Source organism: Poecilia mexicana, unplaced genomic scaffold (genome assembly GCF_051168715.1).
Source record: "Poecilia mexicana isolate PSO_F unplaced genomic scaffold, ASM5116871v1 scaffold_2, whole genome shotgun sequence".
Lineage (NCBI taxonomy): Eukaryota > Metazoa > Chordata > Actinopteri > Cyprinodontiformes > Poeciliidae > Poecilia > Poecilia mexicana.
This window is the reverse complement of record NW_028263371.1, coordinates 1,844,866-1,872,535: the sequence shown is the minus strand read 5'-3', so window position 1 is coordinate 1,872,535 and position 27,670 is coordinate 1,844,866. Positions and strand designations below refer to the sequence as shown.

Genomic DNA, 27,670 nt, shown 5'->3' with positions numbered 1-27,670 from the left:
GTGTGGAGGAAAAGGAGAGAGGAACAGAATCCATGCTGCCTGAAGTCCAGTGTGAAGTTTCCACAGTCAGTGATGGTTTTCTAGAGCAGGGGTTCCCAAACTTTTACCTCAGACAGCCCTAAAAAGCTTTAACTCCTGGAAACATCAACTTTTACAATGTTTTTTTATTCATTATTCAATAATTATTACATTCATTTAGCATAAGTGCTGCCTCACACCTTCAGATGTTAGATGCCCAGGAGTTCTGTGGCAGGAAATTTTATTATCAGATAATATATTATGACTATATTACCACATAATACAATTTTTAATCACAATCCCCTCTTTTGATTATAAGAAAATGTAAGATTTTACATGAATCACATCAAATTTGATTGTATTCCCACAGCTCATAGTTTTTGTGCAGCACTTCCTTTGGTCTTTTTCTTGTCAGAAATGTTTCCATATCTTGACAGCTTCGCGAGATTGAGGAACAAAGCTAGCATAGATAGCATCGATCTGACAGGCAGCCAATCAGAAAATGAGCATCAGAAATAACATTGAAATTTAAAATGATTGGAAAAAAAAAAGATAAGTAAAATTAAGATAAAAAAAGGGATTCAATTTTTTTTTTCTTTTGCAACTTTTGTCTCATCTTCCCTCCACCTTTCTAAGATCTTCTATCTGCTGACAAGCGGTATGGAGATGCTCATTTCATTTTCCAGCAGGACAGGGTACCAACCCACTGTGCCAAAGGAACCAGAAGCTGTTTTAAACCCATGGTGGTTCTGTTGGTTAGCCCACATGGACCAGAACCCCACAGAGAGTCTGTGGAAAAGAGCAGGAGGAAGATGACAAACACAGGAACCAACAATGAAAAGCAGCTGAACACCTCAGCAAAGGAAATAGAAAACAAACTGTCCAGGACGTAACTTCCATCTGACATTTCTTTTATCAAAAATTATTTTTGTTATTGGTCTGATTTAAAAACTTCCTGATAAACTGAAAATTCTAGTTTGCATGAGCTGGAAGCCACGACTAGGCCTGTCATGATAGCAAATTTTGCTGGACAATTTATTGTCCCAGAAGTTATTGCGATAAACGATAATATTGTTGTTTTGAGATCATTTTCAAGTAATATAATGGTAATGGCACAACAATGCAAGAACACATTCTGAAGGATCAATAAACTTTAAATTCTAACAACTTCTAATACTTGAACTGGAAGACATTTTAAACAAAAGTAGGATTAAGCTAATAAGAGTGACAAAAGGCTCACTGATGTGATTTTTGTGACTTGAAACATTTCCAAACAGACAAATTAGGATTTCTTGTTACCAAAGGGATACATGAAAGAATCTTCTTTGCACAACTGTTGAGCAACAAGTGGGGGAAGGTAAGTGGTGTCATTCAGAGTTTCACACAGCCAGAGGAAAACCACTGCAGCACTTTCTCTGGCTTCTTGTTTGCCAGATTTTTGCTGAACCTGCTGTATCTTGATCCTGAAACCGGCCCATACTGCGTCGTTTCTAAAAAACTACAGACATTTCTTAACTTCTCTGATAGAAAGCAGGAGTCTGTAGATCGGACAATAAGAGGAGTTTGTTGCTTTGTAATGTGTTTGTGCAGGTGTGGTGGGGTGAAGCTCAAACCATCCAAACGTCGTTTTGGTCACATAGCATCTTTAATACCACCATTATAATAATTAGGATATCAAAAGTATCGAGTATACATACATAATTTGCATTGCGGTACACAAATCTGAGCTGATTCATGTTTTCATATCTTTCATTTGTTGTTCTCAGGGTCAACTTTTATTATCTCGACATTGTGCTGATACATTAAATTGTCCTGGAGAACTCAACGCTATTTCAGGAAGGAGAACATTTAATCGGACATGTATTGTTAAGCGATATAAAAAGCTTTTTTGATATTTCCAAATGTAACTTGAATCCTATAGTCTACTACTTTCCAATACCAATATTCAAGAATCTTGATATAAGCCAAACTAGAGTCCATGTCACCAAAATCAACGTAGTTTAGTCGGTTTCTGCACCTGCTGCAGCCTTGATATTCTGTTCTGTTCTTCTGGGGGTTTTTGCAGTTAAGTTCTTGATGCTGTAGGAACAGTCTCTTGAAGCCATGCCTGTTTTTGTAACAGTCCCAGTAAATGGATCCTCAGGAGTCTGAAGATGTGTGGATTGTTTATGTGTGTGTGTGTGTGACTGGTTGAGGAACGCAAGGGTTAGAAAAAGAAAAGAAAAAAAAGAAAGAAAGAAAGAAAGGAAAAAAGAAAACCAAACTGGTGAAAACACCTCATTTCAGCTCCATCACCTGGGCCGTCTCAGTCCGTGCTGTCTGTCAGACGCTGGTGATGGAGGCCAGGCAGTTCGATGACTTCTGCAGTTTCTCAGGCTGCGTGGTGGGGGGCTCGGGGATGGCGCGAAAGCTGAAAGGCAGTCCAATGCTGCTGGTGCCAATGTGGCCTGGGCTCAGCGCCGGATTCTGTCGTCTATTGCTTTCCACGATGCTGGATGTGTTGGATGCAAGGCTTTCACGTGTTCTGCACGACAAACAGAAAGTTAGCTTGGAAATTAGAAATTAAAGTCAGTTTTTTATAGTGTCGTGAAAAAAAAGTTTTTGCTCCCTTACAGGTTTCTTGGTTTTGGCTTTTTTTTGTTACACTTACAGTTGTCGTGACAGTTTGGTATGAGGCAGATAATCTGTGAAAAAATTGAGTTCCTATGCCTTTTTCCAGAGCTCCCAGGGACCAAAAACAACCAATCAGAGCAAGGAGCAGGGTCTTTGTGCTGTGATTCACGTATCCGTGTAGCGCTGCTCATCCCTCCGTTTCCCACTCCTCTTGCTCTCTGTTACGCCACAGCTAGCACAGCCTCTCATGAATGCTAAGGCTAGTGATCATGGCCACCAACAAAGGCAGATAAATAGTTTTCTTGTAACAGTAAGTTGTTTCTTCGCCATTATCACATTTGGCAAGTGCATTCATGAGGTTGACTGACAGCTCTAAGCCCCTCCTCCTGGCTCTGATTGGCTGATTTTGCTCAGGAGCGGTGCATTTCTCCAGACAGCTACAGCAGCTCAGGAAGGAAGTGGAGCAGATCAATATTTTCCCAGATTGTTTCTCGTATTATACTGTCACTGGAGACAGCTTTAACAAATATATAAAAACATGTTTGTTTGTTTGTTTCTTTTTACAAAAAAGTAACATAGTGCACCTTTAACTTTGTCAGGTTAGCAAAAGAATTTTCCAGCACAGAGTAACTAAATACCTCCCTCAGCGGGCGACGACTGGCGTCAGGTGTTTGGGATAAGTGACTATGACTGTTTTGCAGAGGAATTTTGAGCCATTAAGCAGAATGGTTTTAATTCAGTCCCAATGGAGGGTTTCCTAGCAATAGCAGCTTGTTTGGGTTAGGCTGCAGCGTCTCAATCTGATTTTAGTCAGAACTTTAAGTAGGCCATTTGAAAGCCACTTGGGTTTTGTGGAGACATTATGGGGTGAAATTGCTGCTGCTCTTTGGATAATTATCCTGCTGTATGCATAGCATAAGCTTGAGCTCTAAGTCAAAAACTGATAGCTTGATATGCTTATTCTGAATTTTCTGCCACAGTGCAGAACTCATGCTTCCATCATTCAAAGGAAATGGTCCAGGTCCTAAGCTGTTTGTTTTGCTACAATGTTCAAATTTTGAAATATTGGTAGTTTTACACACATTCCAAAAAGGTAACTGAACGTTACATCATTTTTTTTTTTACCTTTTTAGCCTTAATAGACAAAATCATGTTTGAAAACTTATTTTGTTTTTTCCTCAGAATATCTTTGTCTGATCAGATTTTTTTAGTTGATCTGAAACATTTAAGTATATGGAAAAAAAATTAAGGGGAACATTTTTTTCACAGCTTTTTTTCACAGAACACCAATACACGCCTTAAATTTCATTCCATGCAGTCAAATGCAATCCTTATTATGATATAATACAATAAAATGTAGCTTTTAATTTCATATTAAGATTTGTCATGTGTCCAAGGAAGTCCAGCTGATTACATCTCTGACTTTGTAGCAATCTCTCCTCCTGAGTAAGCTTATGGCTACAGTGGACTGATGAGTGGTTGACTTTGCAACATTCCCTCAAATGGATAAAAACACATCATAGCACAGAAAAAAATGTTTTAATTAATTAAAAAAAATAAATAAATAAATAAATAAAATAATAATAATAATAATAATAATAAAAACCCTTTCAGATTTGTTGTGTTTAAGTGTAGTCAATTCCTACAGGAGAATGAACCATGGAGGTAAGATGAATCACAAAACTGAAGATGGCATTAGACAAAATTGTAACCACAGCATGGTGCAACCTACAACCCTGACAAGAGGGACAGCAATTCTTTTGAATCAGTTCTACTCAGAAATGTTAGTTCTAATTGGAAAACTGTCCAAAGCCGAAGTCTAGTCAGTTGTAGATATGGCAATATTTATCATAACTTATGCAACCAAATAATGTTTTTCAAAGATTTTATTTTATAAAGCAGAATCACAGAATGACACTTTTATGATTTTAAACAGTGACAAAGTCTGTCATGCTAACTGGACTCATTTAGCTAGCGATAATTTAACAAACGTAATCTCTCAAAAAAGTGAAAACAGTTTTCAAGCAGTCATGTTAACGTCAAATATCATGCCAACTATTTTTTAGTAAAGCAATAACACATGACTCATACTTTTTGTGTTTCTGCGAAGCTAAGTGTGGGGGTCAACACATGTTCCACTGAGTTTTAAACTAACTGTAAAAATAATTCAGGTTTGGCCTGTGCAAAGGGAGCAAAAACAAAACTAATACAACAATGGGTTTCTACAACTATCCCAAAAATATTTTGGTCCCGTCTGTTTGTCTTTTCTACAGAATCAGGGTTACCATCATCTCACTAGCCATCTGCATGACATTACGGTGAAACACTGTAGGAAAGAGAAAGGAAGTCAATAAGAGAAACATAAAGAATGCTAATGCTTTATTAGAGCCTGGGATCTTTAAAAGTGATCCAAAAGAAACACTATGGCAGAGTTTTTATTTACTTTCTCATTCATTCATTTTTTTACTTTTTTTTTTTTTAGTCTTTTTGGTTAGCTTTCTTAAACCTAGTTTAGTTTAAGCCTACAATCTCAAATAACCAAATAAACAACAATAAAATTGAGCTTATTTATTTTAGTGCAGTAATTTATTTTAGATTAAAAAAAACAACAACAAAAAACATTACATTTACATCCCACTCTGACTAACAGGTGATGAATCAGCAGCCGCTTCACTTATGTGCAAATAATTTTCAGAGAGGCTGCAGCCTAAAAAGGACTGCTGGGCTGCCTCTGGGGGCTTTAGGGCAGTGAGGGGGTCACAGCTGCACCCACCACTCATTCAGAGAAACCATACTTCACTTCAGACTCACCAAAAGTGTCAGAGAATGCAACCAAAATAAAAAAAATTACTAGATTTATTATTTGTCCCTATGTTTGAAAAAAGTTTCTAGAGGGGTATGAAGATTCACGTTACAGCACAGCAAGGCGTACGAACGATTACAGACCAGATCCCATAAAAACACTAAAATTGCAGATTTGCTCACACGCTAAAGAACTTGGGAATATGTGGCTTGCCCATGGGTACACCAACATGTGACCAGAAGAAGCTGTAATCAAACACAACCTTCAGATTCTACCCACTGTGCCACAGACGTCCATGTGCAAGATTCAGGATAGCCTTAAATAAAGCACTGAAACATGTTTAACACATAGAATGAAGGTTTGGGAAATCATTTTAAAGGATCCATAAACAATGTAAATAATTCAGGTTTGAAATGTTGGTGTTGCAGCACATTTTTGTCTTGTCTGTCACTCAGTTTATTTTTTCAACTTGGTGGGCAGAATCTTAGCTGCCAACGCTGTTCATTGTTCAAGTTATAATTTAGCCAAACGAGCTTTACCTCTTCTTAGCTTAAAAACTACTAACTAGCTTATGTTTGATCAGTCTAAATATTTCAGATTATGAATAAGAGACGATCAACTACAATCCACAATTCTAAAACTGCACTGAAATTGTCCAAATATGAACCAGCAATAGCATATCAACATTAATATCAGCTTAGTAACTGCGGTGAAAGTGTCAGTTTGTGTTGTCAGATTTGGATTTTGTAAATTGGATTTTATAACTAAAATTATTTTAATTTTGTGAGCAATATAAACTAATTAAAGTTTGAACAATCAGAAAAGTTTTGAATTGCAACCAGAACTCTGCTAATTGTTTGTAAGGTAATGTTTTCCGCCTGTTATCACAAAATAATTTGTGTTGTCTGACACTGTTAAATCTTCTAAATCAGATAATGAGAATGATGGTAAATTGCCCTTCTGACCACTACCAGGTTGATGCCATTTATTCATTATTTAAAGTTTGTGAGGAAATGTTTTATCCTAATTTAGCTAAACTGTCCCAAACAAAATCATGCTAACTGCAACTGGACACTTGTCTCATTAGACAAGTAAGAAATATTGTGATGTTTTAATAATCATTATGTTATTATGGCACAAGATCTGATTTTATCCATGGCAGCAATTAAACTTTGATGACACTGAGATTATTTTTCCTGCTAATTCTTGGTCAGAGTGGGTCCAAGACTGAAGCTGGCTTCTTCCAAGTTAAAGCAACACCAACCTTAAAAACGTTATTACAGATGATATACTGTTTTATGAACCTTTATACAACCACCATAATTTTTCAAGATGGTTAGGTACATGCTAAATTCAATACAGAGGGGGTTAGGTTTTGGAGATCTTCCTCTACAAAATCTATATACAGCTTTTCTTAAAGCTGAAGTATGTAACCACTATAAAAAATGTTTTTTACATATTTGTTAAAACTGTCATGTTGTGACAATTTAGTGTAAGACAGATGATTTGTGAAAAAAAATAAAAATCAAACTCCTCTGTTTTCTCCTATTACTATCTGCAAAAATAAACCAGTTGGTCAGAAACAACCAATCAGAGCCAGGAGGTCTTAATGCTGTCAATCAACTTGCTCTCTGACATATCACATCTTGTTCTTCACAACGGAGCCTGCCACGAATGCTCAGGCTAGTTGGCATGGCGACTGATGACAGCGGGTAAACAGTTTTCCTGGAATGGTAAGTTGCTTCTCTGCCATTAGCACATTAATCAGTGTGTACACGAGCCTGATTGACAGCACTAACACCCTCCTCCTGGTTCTGATTGGTTGCTTCTGACAATGGTGATAGTGGTTTTCTGCAGATGACAATGGGCAGAGAAGATGGAGGATATTGTCTATATGTGTCTGTCAATATATTTCTAGTAAAAATAAAAAGACATTTGAAAGAACAGATTATCTGACTCGTATTATACTGGCAATTTTAACAAATATGTAAAACAACAATTTTTTAAAAATAAAAGTTAAATACTGCAGCTTTAGTACATATGATTAAAAAGAGTATATAAAAATATTTGAATTTACATTCAATTTTTGAAGTTTTATTGGTATTATAGCATGTGCCATTACAGTATTTTTCAGAATCAGCCAATCCCTTCTAATAAATTGCTAACCATTGTTTTCTATGTTTTCACTGGTAAGTCGAACATTTAATTATCTTTGGTAATGTGCTCCAAGTTATTGAGGTTGGAAGGCCTCATTGTCATCATCATATTCTTTACCATCCTCCATAAATTCTTCAGCAGATTTAAGTTTGGAATCTGGCTGGGCCACTTCAAAACATTAACGTTACTTCCATTCAAAATGAACATCTTGATAAAATTGAAAGATTAATTACAGCTAAATCTTACAGGAGTAGGAATACTTCTGGGCTTCACTGAATTAATTGCTGTATTTTTGACAATATTTAATAAAACTAAATTCTCACTGAAGCTTGTTCACTCTTTTTAAGTTTCTGTTGAAATTACACTGCCTCATAAAAGTATCCCCTTTACCTAACCACAAACTTCATTTTACTTTTGGGAATGTTATGTAAAAGAACAAAACAAGAAAGTACTTTGTTATAAGGTGGGAAAAAAGATTAATATTCAAATTTTTGAAAAGTGTGGGGTAGATTTTTACTCAGCTTTCCTGAGTAAACATAAAGTATTTCTGATTCTGAGGGAGACAGATTTTTTTTTCTTCATCTTCTCTTTTGGCTTTTCCCTTCAGCGGTTGCCACACTGAATCATGAGTCTCCATTTAGTCCTATCCTCTCCATCCTCTACCTTTACAGTATCCAACCAGATCCCTAAATTTCTGGTTTGGTCTACCTCCTGGCCTCCTGCTCGGTGGCTCCAGCCAGGATCCTTCTACCAATATAATCATTGTCTCTCCTCTGAACATTTCTAAACCATCTCAGAATGGTCTCTCTAACTTTATGTCCAAAACATCTAACATGAGATGTCCGTTTGATGTCCTCAATCCTAAAAAATATGAATCCTCATCGCTCCAAAACAAAACCTCAACATCTTGACCTCAGCCAGCTCCAGTTCTACCTGCAGTCTTTTCCGTATTGGTTCTGTCTCTGAACCACACATAGCTGGTCCAGCGACTGTCTAGTACACCTTTCTTTTCATTCTTTACAAAACCCTTTTATCACATATGACACCTGACTCCACTCATCCCAACTTGCTTGCACACCCTTCTTCACCTCTCTGCCAGACTCTCCGTTGCTCTGGGCTGTTGATCCTAAGTACTTAAAGTCCTCTACTTTCTTTACTTCTACTCAATGTAACATCACCTTTCCACTGTGCCATTCTCATTTACACGTGTATTCCATCTTGCCGTGACTAGTCTCCATTCCCCTCTCTTCCAGTACATGCCTCCACCTCTATGTTTTCCTTTACTTACATGCTGCTCTCACTGCCTATCACAATGTCATCTGCAAACATCATAGTCCATGGAGACTCCTGTCAGCCTGTCCCTACCTAAAAACCACTCTTTCCCTTGGAATCAGAAATACTTTATCAATCCCCACTGGGAAATTCTCAACATTACAACCAGGCACTAATTAAAAGTTAGGAAAATTGAGACAGTAAAGAAAAAAAATAGATTTAAAAACAATGTATAAAAGTATATTGAGTTGCAGAGGTCACTCACATTTTAGGAAGGAAGAAACTTACAGTTGATCATTTCCCAACTGACTGTTGTGCCAATCCAGAAAATAAGTTTAATAAAGTATTTGTATGGATTTATAAATCATCCTATTTGTTTAAATAAATGGCAACTGAACTTGTATTGCTTCTTCAAAGGCGTTATCTTTTTAAGCACTGAGGATTGCCATGTACTAACAGCTGATTGATCTTTAGATGCTTGTATGTGGGTCTGACATTTCAAAATACTTGTGATCTGGCCACAAACACATGGATTTGAGACTTGAGGCCACATTCCATTATGATAAGTTTTGAATGATGCACAGTTTGGGTCTTACCTAGGAGAGTTAAAGCCACTGTCCACTGTGACACTGCTGCTGTCCATGCTGTCCAAGCGGGCAGAGTGGGCCGACTTCTGGCTGCTGCTGTTCTCCGTCTCCTTGGGGCTGAGCAGGGTCAGATTGGTCTCCAGTTTCCGCTGCAAATCGTGCTCCTTCTCCCGTTCAAGGAGCCACTGCATGGTTCCTTCTCCGCCACCACCACTGCTGCCTCCAACATTTCCACCTCCTTCCCCATGGTCTTTGCTGTCCTCTGCTGTGGCCAACTTTTTGTGCGAGTCCTCTTCTGCTTCTTCCTCCTCCTCATCATCTGATACGTTATAATAGTCAAAGGATGCAGAAGGGACTGTTGGCTCTAAGCTGCTCTGTAAAACTGCAGGTGACGCTGAGGAAGTGGCTGAATTGGAAGGCTGCTGGGGCTCAGGATTGTCTAGGGCCTCTGTTGATTTGGCATGTGAGGCTTTCCGCAATGTGCCAGACTTGGTGTAGCTGCTGTCCACATAGCCAGTGGACAAGGCATTATGTGGAGGTTTGAACAAAGTGTCCTTGCTGAAGATCTCTTTCCTCTTTATCACCAAACTGCCTCCTCCCCCTCCAGGATCTACATTGTGTTGGTGTGGTGTCAAACGGGCATTTTGTGCTGGTTCTGGCGTCTGGCTTGGCGTCAGTCGCGCTGAACCGCTCTGTCCCTTTGCTGCCGACATGTCCTCTTTGTACTCCATTGTATGAGGAGAGGTAAGGTGAGGAGTTTGCCGGTCAGCTGGAGAGCCCTTTCGGAGTCCCCCTGATGAGGTTAATGTGTCATATTCTGATTTTGCCTGAGGCGAAGGGGCAGTAAGGATTGTTTCATTTGATGTATTGCACTGGAAGTACTCATCCGTAGAGGGCTTAGGAGAAAGTCCCATTAGCTCATTGTACGTCGGCAAACTGTCTCTGCTTTTGTTCCTTTCCATTGTACTCCGGATCCTTGACTCATCCAGACTCCCTTTCCCCAAATCAGGCACATTAAAGTCGGAGTGGAACTTAGCAGCAGAGAACATGATCCTTGAGTAGTGGGAGGACTTCTGGGTGGCTCGAAGAGTGCCATCATCAGTGTAGTAATGACTACGCTCCTCCAGACTGGGTTCAAAGTCTTCTGGGGCTCCCAGTGATGGACCCTTGAGAGAGTTGTCCATTGACCGAGATCGTTCCTTTGCTTGATCTGACCTCTCGTGTCGAGACTTCCTGTCCTGATTGTGGCTGTGACTTCTTTGCACTCTGGACTGACACGTTCCACGTGAAGGCTCAGGAAAGGGCATCTCAGTCCGTCTCTTGGCCAGCTCCCCAGACACGTCCCACTCAGGTGTAACTGGGCAGTACGATTCAGTAATATTGGGGTTACTGTGAACCAGGTACGTTGCACCTCCACTTCGCCTGCGTTCCAGAGTGTACATAGCTTCCCGAGGCGAGCGAACCAACGAGTGGCTAAAGAAACGATAATCCCTTTCCATGAACACAAGATCCCAGTTTGAACCTTCGGATGGGTCTCCCCTGGATGTCCTTGGTTTGCTGTGAGAACGAGACTTACCATGTGGTGCCCTCCGGTGGCCCCGGCCCCTCCGGCTGCGTGCACTGTGCTGGGCAGAAGACCCCGCCTTGTTCTTCTGTGTACGCTCTTCCTCCAGCCTCTTCATTACAGCAGTGTGCCTCGCAACATTCTCCACTGTTAAGTCAGGGTTAATCCTCCGAATTATCTCCATCTCCACCTCCCGTGGAATGGGTGTGGTTGGTACATCCTCGTCACGTAGGGGCCATTCCTCAGGGGGGAACTGGGCTGAGAAGGTAGCCAGCTGTCGCATTTTATCCTTCTTGAAACTTAGTCTAAAAAGTTTGAGGCCAAACCTTTTGGTTTGCTTCTCACCACTTCCACCACTACTTGCCTCTTTCTTTTTGGTCAGAGTGTCAGCTTTATAAGGGAAAGAAGTAATGCCTTTGCTCTTATCAGCTTGATCTTGAGAAGGCGGAGACTGTATAGGAGGAGAAGTGGGAGCCGGGGGATGGGGATATGATGGCGGCTCTCCTCGGTGTTCCCTGGTCGACGTGCTTGGAAGGGTCTCCCCACCATTTTGATCCTTGGGTGGCTTGCTTTGATAGGAATCTCCCTTGTGCTCCTTTGGTGACTTACTTTGGAGTGCAGAGCCATGCAGTCTTGACTGGTCCTCACGATAGGGATTGTATGAGTCATTGTGGTTCTTGCGAGAAGGCCTATCTCTCATGCAGCCTGGTGTGGATGGTGTGACATTCCCAGACTGAGGTGAGGTACAGTTCTGTGGCTGTTGCTGTTGCTGCTGACGCTCTGGCAGCCGATCCTCCAGGTGATACCACTTGTTGTTTGTTCTGATAAGGGAAGGAGTGATAAAGTACGTCTGGGGAGTGACGATGAAGTAGCCCTCTGGAGTTGGATATATCTTCCTCTCTCGCACCAGCATGTTCAGAGTGTGTCGCAGGACCTCTGGGCTGGGTGTAGGCACACCTGCAAGAAGCACATATTAGACTCAATAAAGTAAAATGAAAATATCAGTGGAAAGAGTAGTAGACAAATCCAGTAAAGTCAAGGGGCAACTTGTATTAAACATGTTTTCATTAAACTCACATTTCTGTATTAAAATGTTTTTTATAGGTCTGATGAAATATTCTATGTTCTAATTAAGCAAAAAAAATTATATATATATATATATATATATATATATAATTTACTTATTGAAGGCTTAAAGGCATCAGTCTGTGTGGAATTAAGCTATATAATCTGTTTCACAGAGCTGAATAAATGAACTTTTAAAAATAATACTCTCATTTATTAAATATGGCTGTATATTCTCCTGTTTTTTAAGAAATAATGTAGACTTCTCCATGTTTTACAGGTTATCTAGTTTTAACTGAACAGAAACATAAACATTTTTAACATTTAATTCCTTGCAGTATGGTGCATTAATTATTTACAGTTGGCAGATCTTGACAGATGCTTACATTCACTGTATAAACATTACTCTTTTGTGTCAATGTTTGACACACTCACAGAGCAAGAAGCCAGTAGTCCTGAAGCCACATTAAAAGCCAGCTTAAAGACTGTGCGTAGGGACAAAGCCCTTCATTTTTGGAAACTTGTCCTGTGGTGGTCATAACCTCCACAGTAAAGTTTTGTCATAAACTTAAAGAAAGTCACAAGAAGGTACTACTAACTGTACCACTGTACAGTCATGTATGAAAATATCTGGTTTCAAAATTGGACAGATTAATAAAATCTCTGTCTAGATCAATCCAATAAATACAGTTCTTTAGGGAATTATTGGAATTTTTTTGAAAATTACAGATGAGGCACTTACTGATTTTAACAACTGCCACAAAATTTCCCACTTTTGGTAATAAACTGTAAGTAAAAAACAGACCAAACCTCTCATTTAAGTCAGTTAGAATTAACAAAATTATTTCTATTAACTAAATTCCACAAAAATGAAAGAAAAAATAAGTCAGAGATTTATTTTTTATTTGTGTCATTTATTTATTTATTTTTATTTATTAATTAATTATTTATTTTCTAAATTAAATGGTCATATACATTCCCTCAGTATTTTGTGCCTATAAACTGTATGACATGGATCAAACATTTTGTGTTTCCCTTCACAGGGTTCTCACAGTAGTTTGCTGGAGTTCTGGTCCGTCCCACCTGACAGAACTGTTGGAACTGAGTCCATTTTGTTGGCCGCCTCACTCACACACACCTTTCAGATCTGCTCACAACTTCTTAATAGGACTGAGATCAGGGCTTTGTGATGGTCATGCGAGAACATTTACGTTATCTTTAATCAAACCACTTTGTCTGCATGCTGAGGGTCATCTTCAATTGGACCTAAGCTTTCACTTTCTGGTTGATGTCTTTAGATGTCACTTCAATATTTCTACATAATATCATTTCCTTGTGATACCATCTATTTTAAGAAGTGGACTAGTTTATTTGAAAGACATTAATAAATAAATCCCAGACGTTTTCCCTCAAATTGTTGTAGCATTTAGTATATAGAAATAATTTTGGTAATTCTGATGGACCTAAAGCAAGAGAAGTTTGATCTGATTTAACTTTAGACAGGGAGAAAAAAGGCAGCTTAAGTCTGTGTATGTAAGCTTCTGGTTTCAATTGTAGGTTTGAAATGGCAGGAACAAATATAAACTATTCAAAGTTTTGGCTTTGACTACTTCAAAGTCAAAACTTCCCCTTGTGTTGTCATTATGATGGATGTGCTTCTAGCTGCCACCAGTAGCTCAGTGGTCGATGTAAGTTCAGGTTTTCACAGCAGCAATAATCGGTGAAGGTTCTCCTTGGGCTACTTGCATGGTAAAGCAGTTGCTCACACTCACCAGAATAGCCCAAAGACAGTGAGAGGCCTTTTGTCTGAAGCACTTGCTCCAAAAGTTATCAAAACAGCAAACTGAGACAACTTCCTTCAATAGGACCCATAAGAACTTTTAAAGGGTCAAAATTATGTATTTTTCAGCCACATGGTGCCATTTTATAGCACAATCAAGTAACTATTTACCTTCAGTCGTTATAAAAATGCTACATATAGCAAATAGACTCAAAAGAAATTTGACTTTGTAAGTTAACGTCTTGACATTGGACCTTTGTCTCTTTAGAAACTCTTACTCTCTGAAAGTCTGCCTTCAGGAAGTCATCATAATATGGCTCCTCCATAAACTCTTTAACAACATTTTTAAAGAATTTCTCAAAAACGAAAGAATCAAAGCAACACTCCAGGCATTTTTTGATGAGGGAATAACATTATAACATTATGTAAAGCTCTGAAAAGTCAATTTTACATAATACTGTCCCTTTAAGTTTACTAGACATGAACGCCCCCTTGCCCCCTACTCATACACAAACAATATTAGTACTATGTGCACCAGACTGATACTCCACAGACAGAAATTAGGCAGCTTTACAATTTTTCATTTAACATTCAACGGTTTTTAGACTAATATTTTTTTCTTGAAACATAAACATTCTATATTACAGAAATGTCTCTGTTGGTATAGGCTATGTTCATTCCGTTGGTATAACATCACTGTCGTAAAATTGAATATGGTTGCTGAAGGACATTAACCTTATATGTCTATTTTTATTCATTTTTGTTTTCTTGTTAAAATCATATGATTAATTCCCCTTCAGATCACTCCCTGGATTTATCGAAATGCATTGAAAAAAGTCAAAAACAGATCATGAATTTTAGCAAACTGTATCTATAACTGTATTTCACTAATCTTGAAGTATTATGTATTTTTATTTTTTCACTTGCTTTCATTCTCAAAATGAGCATTTACATTTTAAAACACATGTGAAACATTCCTACTACTAAAAAATGTCTAAATATTGGAAACTATTTGTGTTGTAACTAACTTCACCATTGGCACAATAGCTTTAACCTTTTGTCAGCGAATTTTTTTTTTAGTGTTGAGAAATGTCATTAACAGAATTAATGATCAGTAAGTAAATCATAATCAAGTGCCACGATTACGTACTTATATCTACCTGATCTGTTTCTGTACCCCGAAGCAGATCAGGTTATGAGCCAAAACGTGAAGCCATAACAAAGATGGCTGAAAAAAGCATTTACCCCATCACAGATTTCTTTTTAGTTTTACAACTCTTAATTGCTTTAGATCATCAAAGAAAACGTAATATCAGACACCTGAGTCAACACACACACACACACACAAAAAAAAAATTGGGATGTGTTTTTCATTTATTAAGTTATTATTATCGGTGGATGAACTTTGGGCCATATTTATTTGCAGAATAGTTTAAATTGAGACATATTGGAGGCTTTTCAAGGTTGAAAAACCTGTTTACCGTCATGCAACAGCATCTCAATCGGATTCAAGTCCAGCACTTTGACTGTGCCCTACGTACTGTCATTATGGTTAGGCTTGTTGGTGTGCTTTCAATCATAGTCTCACTGCAAAACCAAAGTCTGTTGAGCTTTTGATCACAAAAAATGGAGGAATATTTTTCTGGAAGAGAGCAGAATCCATGACTCCAATCATTATGGCGAGTTGTCCAGGTTCTGAAGCAACAAAGCAGCCCCAGACCATCACACAACCACCACCATGTTTGATTGTATGATGCTCTCTTTATGAAGTGCATTGTGAAGGGGTGTATGGTATGATGATATCAAATATATATATATTTCTAGGCAACATTTTTACTTGCTGTGGAAAAATATATTTCTACATATATTTGAACGTTCAGAGTCAACGTTTAGTCAGCGTACTGAGCATCCATTTCCAAACATTCAACTTTCAGGGGACATTTACTGATCTGAACATTTGCTTGCTAGCTGGGTACAGAGGAACCTACAGCTGCTCCTGAAGCTGCTACTGGAATAGTTGCTAATACCACATTAGTAAATATTTAGCAGGATACTTGAGTCTTCAGAAGGCCTGGTTTGTCAGTTTAACTTGTTATTAGCTAATTAGAGTTATTGGACTGATTGCAATGGAGAGTCTGCCTATATCATGCAAGATCAGTTCAGTATATTACAAGCTTGGTGGGCCTCCAGGCCTTACTTGCCTCCCCACCAGTGTCATTTTGTTTATTTTAAATAGGTTTTTTTTATATATACACCAATAACCATGATGTATAAAGCATTAAGCTAGGTTTATAGTTGACACATCAAATTGGACGCAAGGACATGATCATTGGCCTCACATGCTATCATTTCTAAATTATGATGTCTGCCCATGCACCTCTGAATTTTTGCAATTTTTTAACATTTTTAACACAACAATACGATGGGCTGCTGGTGGACTGCCTAACGCCTCTACCACTGGGCTAGTGGGTTATCTGGGGGAAGCCCTGACACCCGAATAATAACAAGAGATTAATGGAAATTCCTCACCATAATATCAGTACCAGAAATAGATTATCCACAACAGAAAGTTAGTAGATCTCTAAGTTAGTAGATCTCTAAACAAACACTGCTGTTGTTTTTTTGTCTTCTGATCTGACCCAGTATTTTTCTTTCTCTGCTGTGTGTTTATTGTTCTACATTTGTTTTATCTTTGTCGAATACTAAAATTTGTTTGATGGTCTGAATCATAAAAGTGTAGCAAGAAAGCAAACAGAAGAAATCTGTAAAGGGGAAATCTTTTTTCACTTCACTGTACATTTCTAATTCATTTTTCCCCCTATGTATTCCACGTTTTTTGCATGGATTTGTACCTGGAAAACTGGCAGTGAGGTGCTCCATCAGTGCCTCCTGGTTGACAGGCTTGTGGGCAGAGTTCATAGCAGAGACGGCCAAGCACAAGATCTCCCCCAGTGGTATGAATTGTGACTGACTGATAGGTGACATACTGATCGGAGACACATCACCTGCAGAAGGAGGAGATGGAGGAGGAGGCACAGGCACAACAGTTAGATCATGAATGAACAGTGGGCGCAGCGTGTGAAGCTATGATGTAATGGTCAAACAGCAGCAGTGTGCATGCTGCCAGGAACGGCTCCTCCCCTCGACTCTGTGCTTCCTTAGCCTCTCTTTGCTGCTGCCGCTGCCTTTTCTGGGTTAGCAAAGCGAGGCATCTGCCGCAGCAGAGTGAAAAATCCTTTGCAAACCGCTCGTCTGTTTCAGAGAACCAGCTAAAGCATTCTCAAAGACAGACCTGCTCAAAATTCTGCTCCTAGCTAACCCACGCAGAAATTCTCAGGTCCGCCATAAGCTGGCTTTGCTGTCAGCCGTAGCGAATGATGAGATCATCCCGTACCGCACAGAAAGCCCAGGCTTCAAGCTCTACCCGAGAGCCGACATCTGTCTGGCTGGAAGGTTGTAAAGCAACACGCTGCATGCAACTGCTGCAGCATCTGTGCTGTAGTGACCCTGTCCCCTGACCTACATCTGAGAATCACACGAGACGATGAGGAATCTAATATCCAAAGCTCAAGTTTGACATGAAAATCCCCCCCGTCTTCACATCGAAACAACAGAATCGGCATCACCCATCTGAGTTGTGCTTCTTTAACTTTAGCTCTGCCTCCTCAGCAACACTCAGCCTTTAATGGTCAGTTAAGCAACACGATGACGTTATCTCTGTTTAGTATCTCAAGCCTTTTAAGCCTCATGTGGCTTTGTGAATTTGCACACGAATGCGTTTTAGCTGTGTTAAACCAGGACACATAGACGGTCTAATACAATGAAAAGGAATAAAAGTGTTTGTTTTGCAAAGTGAGAATGGTCCTTCATAGTCTGAGATGAGCAAACACGCAATAAGAGTAAAGGACAAGATTTCTCCCAAAGGTAAACATCCTACAACCATTTATACAAACGGTACACGCTGTACCTACTTTACCTGTTATCTACATTTCAAAACATAGCTCAGATAAAGTGCAATTATAAAAATATATCAAGGATAACACACACAGATTTGACCCCACTGAGATGCCAGCTTCCACTGGCATAGAAAGGAAAAGCTTTCCCAACAGTTCTTACATCTCACATCATCTCCAATGGGTTGGAGCTGATTCAAAACTGATTCCACATCACTTTTTCTAAACTCTTAGCTGCCTTAGTGTAGAGAAGGTGGAGCTTCTGGCAGAAGAGGGGGTAGGGGGTGGGGGGAGTGTCAGACTCACCTGGCGCACGATAACTTGGTGGGGATGGAGAGAAATGCGGAGGAGGAGGAGGAAGATGCTGCTTCTGCACACGGATGTCCTTCTCGCTACGAGAGAGATTGTGATCCAGCGGGCGTTCGGGAAGCTCCGAGCTGGGCCAGGCCCGCCGCAGATTGCCGCTGCGGTTCTTCTTCATCGTGACCCCCCCTTTTTTTCCCCCTGTTTTTTTCCTAACCCGGCGGCCTTCACTCCCCAGGGACCTCTGGGATAAGGAAGCGTGGGGCAAAAAGGGGTGGCAAGGGGTAGGGGGTGGTGGGAACTGGTGAAATGGGGGGGCGGGGGGAGAGAAAGGAGAGAGAGGGGGCGGGGGAGGGGGGGAGGGGGAAGGAAAGGAGGGGAGGTGGGGAAGGGGGAGGTCGACCAACCTCAGGCTCAGTGCCTCCCCCGCATCAGTGAGAACGTCCCGCTAGAGCGATCACACACCAGACATGGCAGGAACCAGTGTGCGCCTTTACACACATTCACGCATCTCATTTACGTCCACGAGCGAGCTACGAACGAGCGCGTCGGCGCTGTGGGCTGTTGTCATCGGCTGATCCGGGGCGACGGCGGCGGAGGAGCAGGTGACTGCGCGAGGCATCACCCTTTCATCGACATCAGTCCCAGCCACCATTTGTAGCATCCCCATTTGCATGCGTAGGGAGGCACATTACGTAGCCACTCTGATGTGGGAGGAGGGAGCGGGAGAGATGTTGGAAGGGTGGGGGGGTGGAGGGAGCAGGGGTAGAGATGAGGGAAATGGGGCATTGGAAGCAAGGAGGACGGTGAGAAAAGAATTTCAGCTGAGCTTTTTTTTGGGTGGGGGGGGGTGGACTGAAAAGGGAAGCTGCGCGTTCCCTTTTCAGAAAGTAGCAGGGAAAAGGGGGGAGGGGGTTGGTGGGGGGGAGATATCCGGAGGAGATTGATGGTATGGTCACAGAAGCAAAAGCTTTAAGAGGCCCAGTCTTTGACAATAGCTCAATTCACCACAGGAGTGCTCGGCCGATCCCCCTCCCGTAAAACAAAAGAGCTGGCTTTAAAAAAAAAAAAAGAAAAAGAAAAAAGCCCGAAATAAAAAGCTCCATTCAGGCCCCGACGGGCATTAAAACCTCCGTAGTAAGCCCAGCGCCGGAGACACCATGTTCACCTCCATCTTTATCCCATCAGCCACAAGACCCCATCGTCCTTTCGACAACAGCACACCAGCGAGAGGGGTGGGGAGAGGAAAAAAATGGTGAGCATCGAAATGAAATAAATAAATTAAGTCAGGAATAGATATCCACAGTTTCCCCCCCACGATCCGACGTTAGAAGCTCCCCGATCCGATCGCCGTAGCATCCATTCATTAACGGGGGAGGGGGGCGGAGGGCTGAGAGGGGGTGTGGGGGATGCAAACTCCAGTCAACGGCAAAAATCTCTTTCAACGCTAATGCTGCAGCTGCTCCCAGCACCTCCAGGAAGGGTGTGTGAGTAAGTGTGTGTGCGCGCGTGTGTGTGTGCATGTGTGTGTGTGACAGGGAGAGAGCGAGAAAGAGAGAGAGAGAGAGTACGTATGTGCGCATCCGCCTGCTGCGCGTGATTCTGCGTGAGCATGCATGCGTCTGTGTCTGGGTGATTGAGGCTGAGGGGATGGGAGGAGAGGATGCAAGGGAGAGAGAACGAGGACATGCGTTAGAGGCAGAGAGGAGAGTAAATATGAACACACACACACACACACACACACAAAAATAAATAAAACAAAATATAAAAAATATCCACTCTTCTGGTAAAAGTCCAGGGGGAAAAAAGAGGAACACGTCTCTTTGGCTAAATTTCCATTTCCATTGTCTCCCTCCACCTTCTTTGCATCATATGTCCTCTTTAGGGATGAGGGGGCCCTCTCTCTGCCTTTCCTGGCTCTATATGACAAAACTCACAGTCAACAGGAATCACTTAGAGACAGCAGGGCTGACTTTTAACACCTGAAACAGCTGAAACTTTGCTGAACTGCAAAAAGAAAAAAACACAAGAAGACGACAGCAAACAAGCAAACGCACTCCATGCTGACTCACATGTGTGGAGTGTGAATGGACGGTTGGAGGGACGGAACAAGGAGCAAAGTGAGAGGGGCAGGACAGGGCAAAGTGGGGAGGTGATGGAGCGGGTGGAGGGAGGTGGAGGATGGTGTCACAACCAATCTGCTCCAGTTCACTGATACCAAAAAGAAAGAGGAGAGCAGCAGGAGGAGGAAGAGGAGGAGGGAGAGCAACACAACGCCAGCCATTTTATTTCTCAGTTGTGCTGCAACAGCCTTTGTTGCTATGACAACGCAAGCCAATGAGCTCATAGCTTTTAGCTTTTGAGTGTTGGTCCCTTAAAGAGCCAGTTACCCAAAATAGAAAGTCGACCGAAGCACATAGACAAGGACCGGAAAAACTAGGATCCCCCACGTGACTGTTCCACAACGGAGAGAATATAATATAATATAATATAATATAATATAATATAATATAATATAATATAATATAATATAATATAATATAATATAATTCCTAAGATTAGAATGTTATTGAAAAGTTTAAATAATTTTATTAATTCAGTTCAAAATGTGAATATAGCATATTTTACAGGGATGTCTGATGTATCGGCACTAGCATCGGTATTGGTCCGATAAATAACTGGGACGATATTAACAAGCAATATTTATTTCCATCTTGTTGACTTTGTTTCTGGAGTGGGAGACTGGGTGGGGGGATAAGTGAACGGTCAAAATACGGGAAAAAAAAAAATATATATATATATAATATGTATATATGGTATAGAATTGGTTATTGGCAATGACAGCAATATTCATATCGGATATCAATATTTGTATCAGTGCATCCCTATTATTTGTCCATGTCCTCATGCTGGCAGCAGCTCTGTTATGTTAGCTCTGGTTTGCTCTTTTTTTCCAGACTTTTGTTGATATTTTTTTGATCTAGACACTGCTTGTTTGGACAAGTTGTCCTCTGGTTCTGGATGTCCTGCATCTGGGAGGACTTTTGCTCTAACCTTTTCACTTTTAGACATGATGTGTAACCGTGGCAACAAGGTATTGGTTCTTTACAATTCGGAGTGGCTAATTAGCATCTGAAAGGTTCAAATAGTGCCTGAACTTTGACCCAACTCTGACTCCAAATTCCAGAGGAGTTGAAAAGGAGATTTAATGTATGCAGGGCGGGACCAGAAAGCAGGGAGAGAAGGAGGATGTTCAAACCGTCTCTTCCATCCATCATATTGGGCAAAGATCAAATCCCAGACTCTAAAAGTTTCTGCCCGGCTTTCTAAACAGACGGCCAGATGGAACAGCAAAAGCAAAGGAGGTAGATTAGCAGATCTTGCCACCAACTGATGGATTCATCCAGGACAAGTCACTGTGGAATATTGCCTCTGCTGCCTGGACACTGAGATGTTAGCATGTCATACATTTTTCAAAGATATTCTAATTTATTGAGATCACAGGAGGCGTGTCAACACACTCACTTGATTTTGTCAAAATCACTTTTGCCATAGATTTTTTTGAAGGCTTTGATCTACATTAATTTTTATTTCTTTGTTCTAATGCAAAAAAAATAAAAAAAACTTTATGTCAGAGGGCAGACGCTCTTACATAAAATAGAGAGTCTGCCCTGAATTCTGATTTGTAATGTTATGAAAAAAACAAAAAAAAAACAGGGTTTCACAAAGATAAATGAACAAAACTAAATAAAAAGCTCCCAGAGGGTTAGTGGGAGCAGAAATGCTCTCAGATTATTCAAGGTGAACCTGCTCTTACTGTCCACTGCTAGTAAGATAATGACTACTCATGATTATTCAGCACAAGTTCAGAAGAGCAAAGTTGTACTTCCAATAAGACCAGAACTGGGCATTTTACAGCTGCTGGGTCACATTCACATGCTTCAAACTGACCTTCAGGGGTCAGAAAATAAAACTGTCATAAAAAGTCTCAATTCAGTACATAAAACTAAAAAGTAGAGCTTTTATTTTATAGCTACTTTAGCACCATTGATTAAACCACAATACCTGCACAGCTTAAAAATGATCATTTTTCTGAAAGATATAATGACTTAAAAACGGCAGATGTCAGTAAGACATACCACATTTTATTGTTCAGTTGCAATGACCAGCTCTCAGCAATAAATACAGAAACTAAAGAGGATTTGGTCAAATGAAATGCCACTACTGCAAAAAAATAAAAGAAAAAAGAAAAAAAAAACATCAAGAATTTGCCATATCTTCATCATTTGTAGGATATAAGAAATCTCAAATTTAGCTTTTATAGAAGTTTTATATCTTTTTCATATAGAGACAATGCTGTTCTGTTGATGTGAGACATCTAACCTGAAGCTTGTACTTGTGTATGATGATGTCACAATTGAAACAGTGGCTAAATAAAGTTTTCCTATGGGATAATAAAGTGTTTTTAACTTTTATCTTTTCATCTTGAATAAATAATGCTGGACTCCATGTAAGAGTAACAATGTGATTTTTGTCAAGATCTTCTCACAAAAACTTTCTTAGCAGTGAGTGTGCCCCTCAGTGGCTCATTTAACCAAAATCTCATTCTCAAAGCTAAAAGTAAATCAAAGACATAGAGATTTTTACGTTGATATCCAAAGTAAAACATATGTGAAATATACAGCAACAGCTTCTGCTACGTCAAAACATTTCCTCCTATTCTCTGCGGAGGCCCTCCCTTTCCTTTCAGCGAAGAGCTGTGCTGAGCAGTCGGGTAGAGTTTTCCTGAACAAACACTGCATTTTTCCTGCCTAAAGAGCACAAACCCCAATTCTTCAGCCTCTGCTAATCAGATTGAGTAGTCAAAGAAAAAAAAAAGTCCTTGTTTCTACATCAGAAAGTCTGAGACTTTCATCTGGACTTGTTAATCCAGCAGCAGTTTAACTCTTTTTAGGGGCCTAAAGTCATTATATTACAGTATATTATCACTCTAGTAAACACTGTAAAGTCAACAGGAAATTGACTTTCCTGAATGTGACCCAGTTTTAAAGAAATGGTTTGACATAACTTACTATATTATAGCAAAATCAAATTTGCAATATTTAGTAATAGGCAAAAAGTAAGGCATGTTAATGTGGATCAAATTGAAATTGTGCTCCGAACCTCAAAAAAACAAAGTTAAACAGTATACATTTCAGTGCAGTCATGATGTGAAGCCAAAGACATACAGCATAAGGACTCTGTATTTATGCTAACTATTAGTCTCTCAAACGACTTCAGGTATGGAAGTGTTGGGCACATAAAAACTAAGACTAAACCGGTTTGTCACCGACTGAAGAAAACAGTAAACAATGATAAATGATTCAAGTTATTATGATCCAGCTAAGAAGATATTCATTGAATCGAATATCTTCAGAACAATTCAGTACTGCACGGATATTGACCAAGTAAACTGTATTTCATGTTGTCTTAGAATGTCTCACACAGAAACAGAAAGCTTTGTTAAATTCCTGCAAGCCTTTGATATTTAAAAGTGCCTTTTAAAAAAGACAAACTTAAGCAGGTAGTACACATATTCTTCAGTAAGCTCACATTTTTGTTTTTAAAATAGTTGTATTTATTGATGTGATGTATTATTCTAATTTTAAGTGTCATATCTTAATTGGAAAATTGTAATAATGTACAAAGTTTTTCAAACATCAATCTGTGTGCGATTATAAAATGAATTTCACTTAGTGATAATGTTCCTGAAATACATAATGTTTTTCAATAATTTATTGAATGGGTCTGTATCATGGTCAGTGTTTCCATTCATTAGTCATAGGAAAGGTTTGTTTGTTTTAATTTAAAATAAGCAGATAAAGCTGAAGCTGCATGGGTGTCGTGCTGGTTAAACTGTGGCTGATCTCTGTGCTCACATGGCCTCACTATTAATGTGAAGACCGACTGAAACAAAAACAGCCCATCCTGTGATTTTCAAAGTGCACAAAAACTCGTGAAAACATGACTCGTAAAAATTCACTTCATACACACAACATTTGTTAAATTTGCACCAACACAGAAAGTCTTTTGGTTTGGGCATTATTAATTTTGGTGAGTCATTAGCTATAAGACAAACATTCCACAGCTTATCAGTGTCTGCTGGTACCGACAAAAACAGGGAAGAAGTCCAGCAGCAGTCCAGTCATAAGTCAGTCTGAGCAACAGTGCAGAGGTGTTAGACTGTTGCTCTGATATTATGTGTCTATCAAGGTTATCATAGTTAACTAAAATGAATCAAATAACAAAAACTGAAATTGAGAAAACATTTTTGTTAGCTGAAATACAATAAATGGTAATTAATGGGAGAAAACTATAGCTAACTGGAACTATGTCATGCGTTTATAATACTGACTAAAATATGTTGAAATTATAGTTATAATATCCTTTGTTATGACCCGCTTATGAATCTATTTAATAGCCTTTCAAATTGAAATACATTCCCCCCGCCCCACACAAGCAGTTTACGTCAGTTGTCGGCAAATTACAGTACTCCATACTCCTCTGGGTGGCAAAATGGCAACAGCAAAACTTGGGAGAAAACACCAGTCAGTTTGTTGTTCAAAAAATAATTTTTTTGAAAATGGTATCTTCTGTTAAGTATTCATTACTCAATCAATGTATTTATGATCGAAAATGTTTGTCGATTTTCTGCTAAGGTTGGAAAAAAAACATCATTTTGCAATCATGGTGTTCATATTAAATGAGAAATTAAATTAAAATCACGTGTGAATAACTTTGTTCACGTGATAAGTTGTTAAATAACATGTAATGCCATCATCCTCCAACTACTTCCTGTTGTCTTTTTCTTTGTGGTTTGCACCAGTAGCAACATCAAGTTGCTACTGGACTTGTGTGATGCGAAAAAGTGTTTTCATTGTAGTTTTGTGAAATAAAGCAAATTTTATACAGCCAAAAAACCACCTCATCCTACCGCCAAAGCTTTTCGTCAAAAAACAAGAGTTTTTTTTTGTTTTGTTTTGTTTTTTATTTTGCAATTATAGTCGAGGCAAACATAGCTAGTGTCTTGTTGTCACATTTACTTCCCAAACATTCTGAGTTTCATTCAGGTGGTGGGATAATTGTCAACAGAATGTCTTGTATAAATCTACAGAAAACCATAAATTTTGTGTTTTTACTCTGCTTTTCGTCAGTGCACAGACCATGCAACACATCATCTACGCGCAACTGAAGCTGTGACCCACATGAATTGGAAGAACTCTGACATTGTCCACGCCTGTCTCTGAGAAGCTGCTGTGGTCGAACCTGCTAAAAGAGACGCCCCAACATGCCTTAGCATGTATGTGAGTTATAGTTTTGACAGAAAAAAAATCATGGGCCTATGTACAGAAAAGTTTAACTTGAGAATAACTGGGCCCAGTTCCTGAACTCGTCTTTGTGAATCAGTAAGAGTACACGTCATAAAGCGGCTGCTGCCACAAGGTGAGATGATACATAAACTGCCTTTTAATTCCAACTAGCTGCGACTGGTTGGATGCAACCCAGGGGGCATCTTCACTGGAATCACAGACGAATAACTTCCTATTAAAACTTTGGCTAGAAGTATTTTACCTCACAGCTCCTCTATGCAGGTTTTAACATGGTTAACAGGACTTCAAAAAGAGATCTATAAAGACTTACATTTGAATATGTGACATTTTGGTATTAAAAGCAGGTTCTGTTATAGTTTGTTTTTCACTGAGACATTCTGGTTGTCATAGTGTGGAGTGACAGCAAACACCCTGGTGGTTTTTCGATATGGGTAATGTGACTCACTCAGAGGTGGGTAGAGAACCCCCAAAACTATACTCAAATAAGAGTAGCACCACTTCAACATATTTTTACTCAAGAAAAGGTGAAAAAGAGCCATCCAAGAAATTACTCAAGCTCTGAGTGACATCATGCTTTATTCTTTAATTTACATCACATTCAGAATTCCTAATTGCACTTTCTGAACCATTTGAAAGACGGTTTGTTGCAGTTTATTTTCTATGTTTGATGAAGGTAGACAACCTATTATTTTGACAGCTTCAGTTCCTTTATTATTTATTTATAGATTGGCTGTTATACTTCTAATTGCACTGACAGAATAAATTAAAGTTATTTTTACATGTTTGACCAAGTTCGTTGTGTTTTGAAAGTTATCAAAAAAAAAAGTTACTCAGTACATTTATGTCTGCATTTTTAAAAAAAGAAACATTTTAAGTCAACCCAGCACTGTTTTTCTGTATTGAATAGGTATCGGCCGATACTAAACCTCAGATGTTAGTATCGGTACCGGTCGTGAAAAAAGTGTATCGGTGCATCCCTAAAAGATGACAAAAAGTTAAAGATTTCGAGGAGTTACATCCGTTTACATGGTGTCCTGATAACTGATAGACTCTGAAGCTTGTTACCCACCTATGCATCTGATATGAAAGCCTTGCGGTGGCTGCAGGGTCCTCCTGGTCCAGGCATTCCTGAGCTGCTGAAGATGCGCCTCCTGGCTCTGGAGGAGCAACACGCGCTCGTCTATCCAGCCCAGGAAGAAGACCTCCGACAGAGCCTCGATCAGCGCCTTGTTCCAGAAGTGCTGCATGTTGACGGCTTTAAAGCTGGCGAAGACCTCGTAGCCGGTGTGATGCTCTAACTTTTCCCACACCTCTGCTGCATCTGGCGGCGGTGGTGATGATGATGGTGAACCCTTCTCATCTTCCCCGCAGACCCGCGACAGCACGAGAGCCAGAGAGAGCGGAGTTATGTGGGAAAACTTTTCCATCCCTGCTTCGCTTTCCGACAGAAAACTGACATTTCTGAGCGGGAACCTCGTTATTAAGTTCTCAAACCTCTCATGCGGCCTCGTGTTTCATGTTTAAAGGTAATTTGTAGAAGAAAGCTGACCCTAAGTCAGGTCAGGTGCTCCATGTAAGCAGCCGTCAGATACGCTGCTCCCAGACTGTAACTGTCAAAGAGCATTACGAACTATTTTCAGCCACAAAAGAGGCGAGGACTTTGTGCTGCGTTCAAAAACTCCTCGTAAACTACTACGCTTACATTTTAAACGAGTTTGCGCCTCTATTGTTACCGTTATTATTCCGAATGAGAACAGCGAGTTAAACCCCGAACAGGTAACGCACCATTGGACCAAAGAGACATTTATTTTTAATCAATGCGAGAGAAAAGTCCGAAAGACATGAGGCAATCCAACTTCTTGATAGCTTTTTTCTCATAACCATGTCTTTAAAGAAATAATACGGTGATCAAAGATATACATTTAAAAACTGATGCAAAAAACTAAACTTTTACAAAAGATGTTCATTAAATACCGAATTCAACTTGGAAGATTTTATTAGAGATACATAAAAGTGGTTTATTTTGAGGTGGAGGGTAATTGTAGTTTTTGAAAATTCCAAATACATTTCTGAAACGTGTGGCTTGCATTTATACCTCCTATTGCTTATATTATTTCTGCAAGTCTTTTGTCAAGGCTTTATTGGCTCTAGTGGCCTTTATGTGAGAGGGGCCAGACAGGAAAGT

The 27,670-nt window shown here is 39.7% G+C and overlaps 1 protein-coding gene across 2 annotated transcripts; it reads right to left on the bottom strand.

Moving 5' to 3' along the window:
- Positions 1 to 1,644: 1,644 nt before the first annotated feature.
- stox2a (storkhead box 2a) lies at positions 1,645 to 26,986 on the bottom strand. 2 transcript variants are annotated; one of them, XM_014971168.2, is made up of 4 exons: positions 26,555 to 26,986; positions 16,712 to 16,864; positions 9,460 to 11,971; positions 1,645 to 2,542 (listed from the first exon to the last, which is right to left on the bottom strand). In XM_014971168.2, the coding sequence occupies exons 1-4, from the start codon at positions 26,910 to 26,912 to the stop codon at positions 2,341 to 2,343; spliced, it is 3,225 nt and encodes a 1,074-aa protein (XP_014826654.1). In that variant the 5' UTR covers positions 26,913 to 26,986; the 3' UTR covers positions 1,645 to 2,340. The 2 variants fall into 2 exon arrangements, with proteins under 2 accessions (XP_014826654.1, XP_014826655.1); XM_014971169.2 differs by lacking the exon at positions 26,555 to 26,986 and adding an exon at positions 18,119 to 18,379.
- Between the last annotated feature and the right edge of the window lie 684 nt (positions 26,987 to 27,670).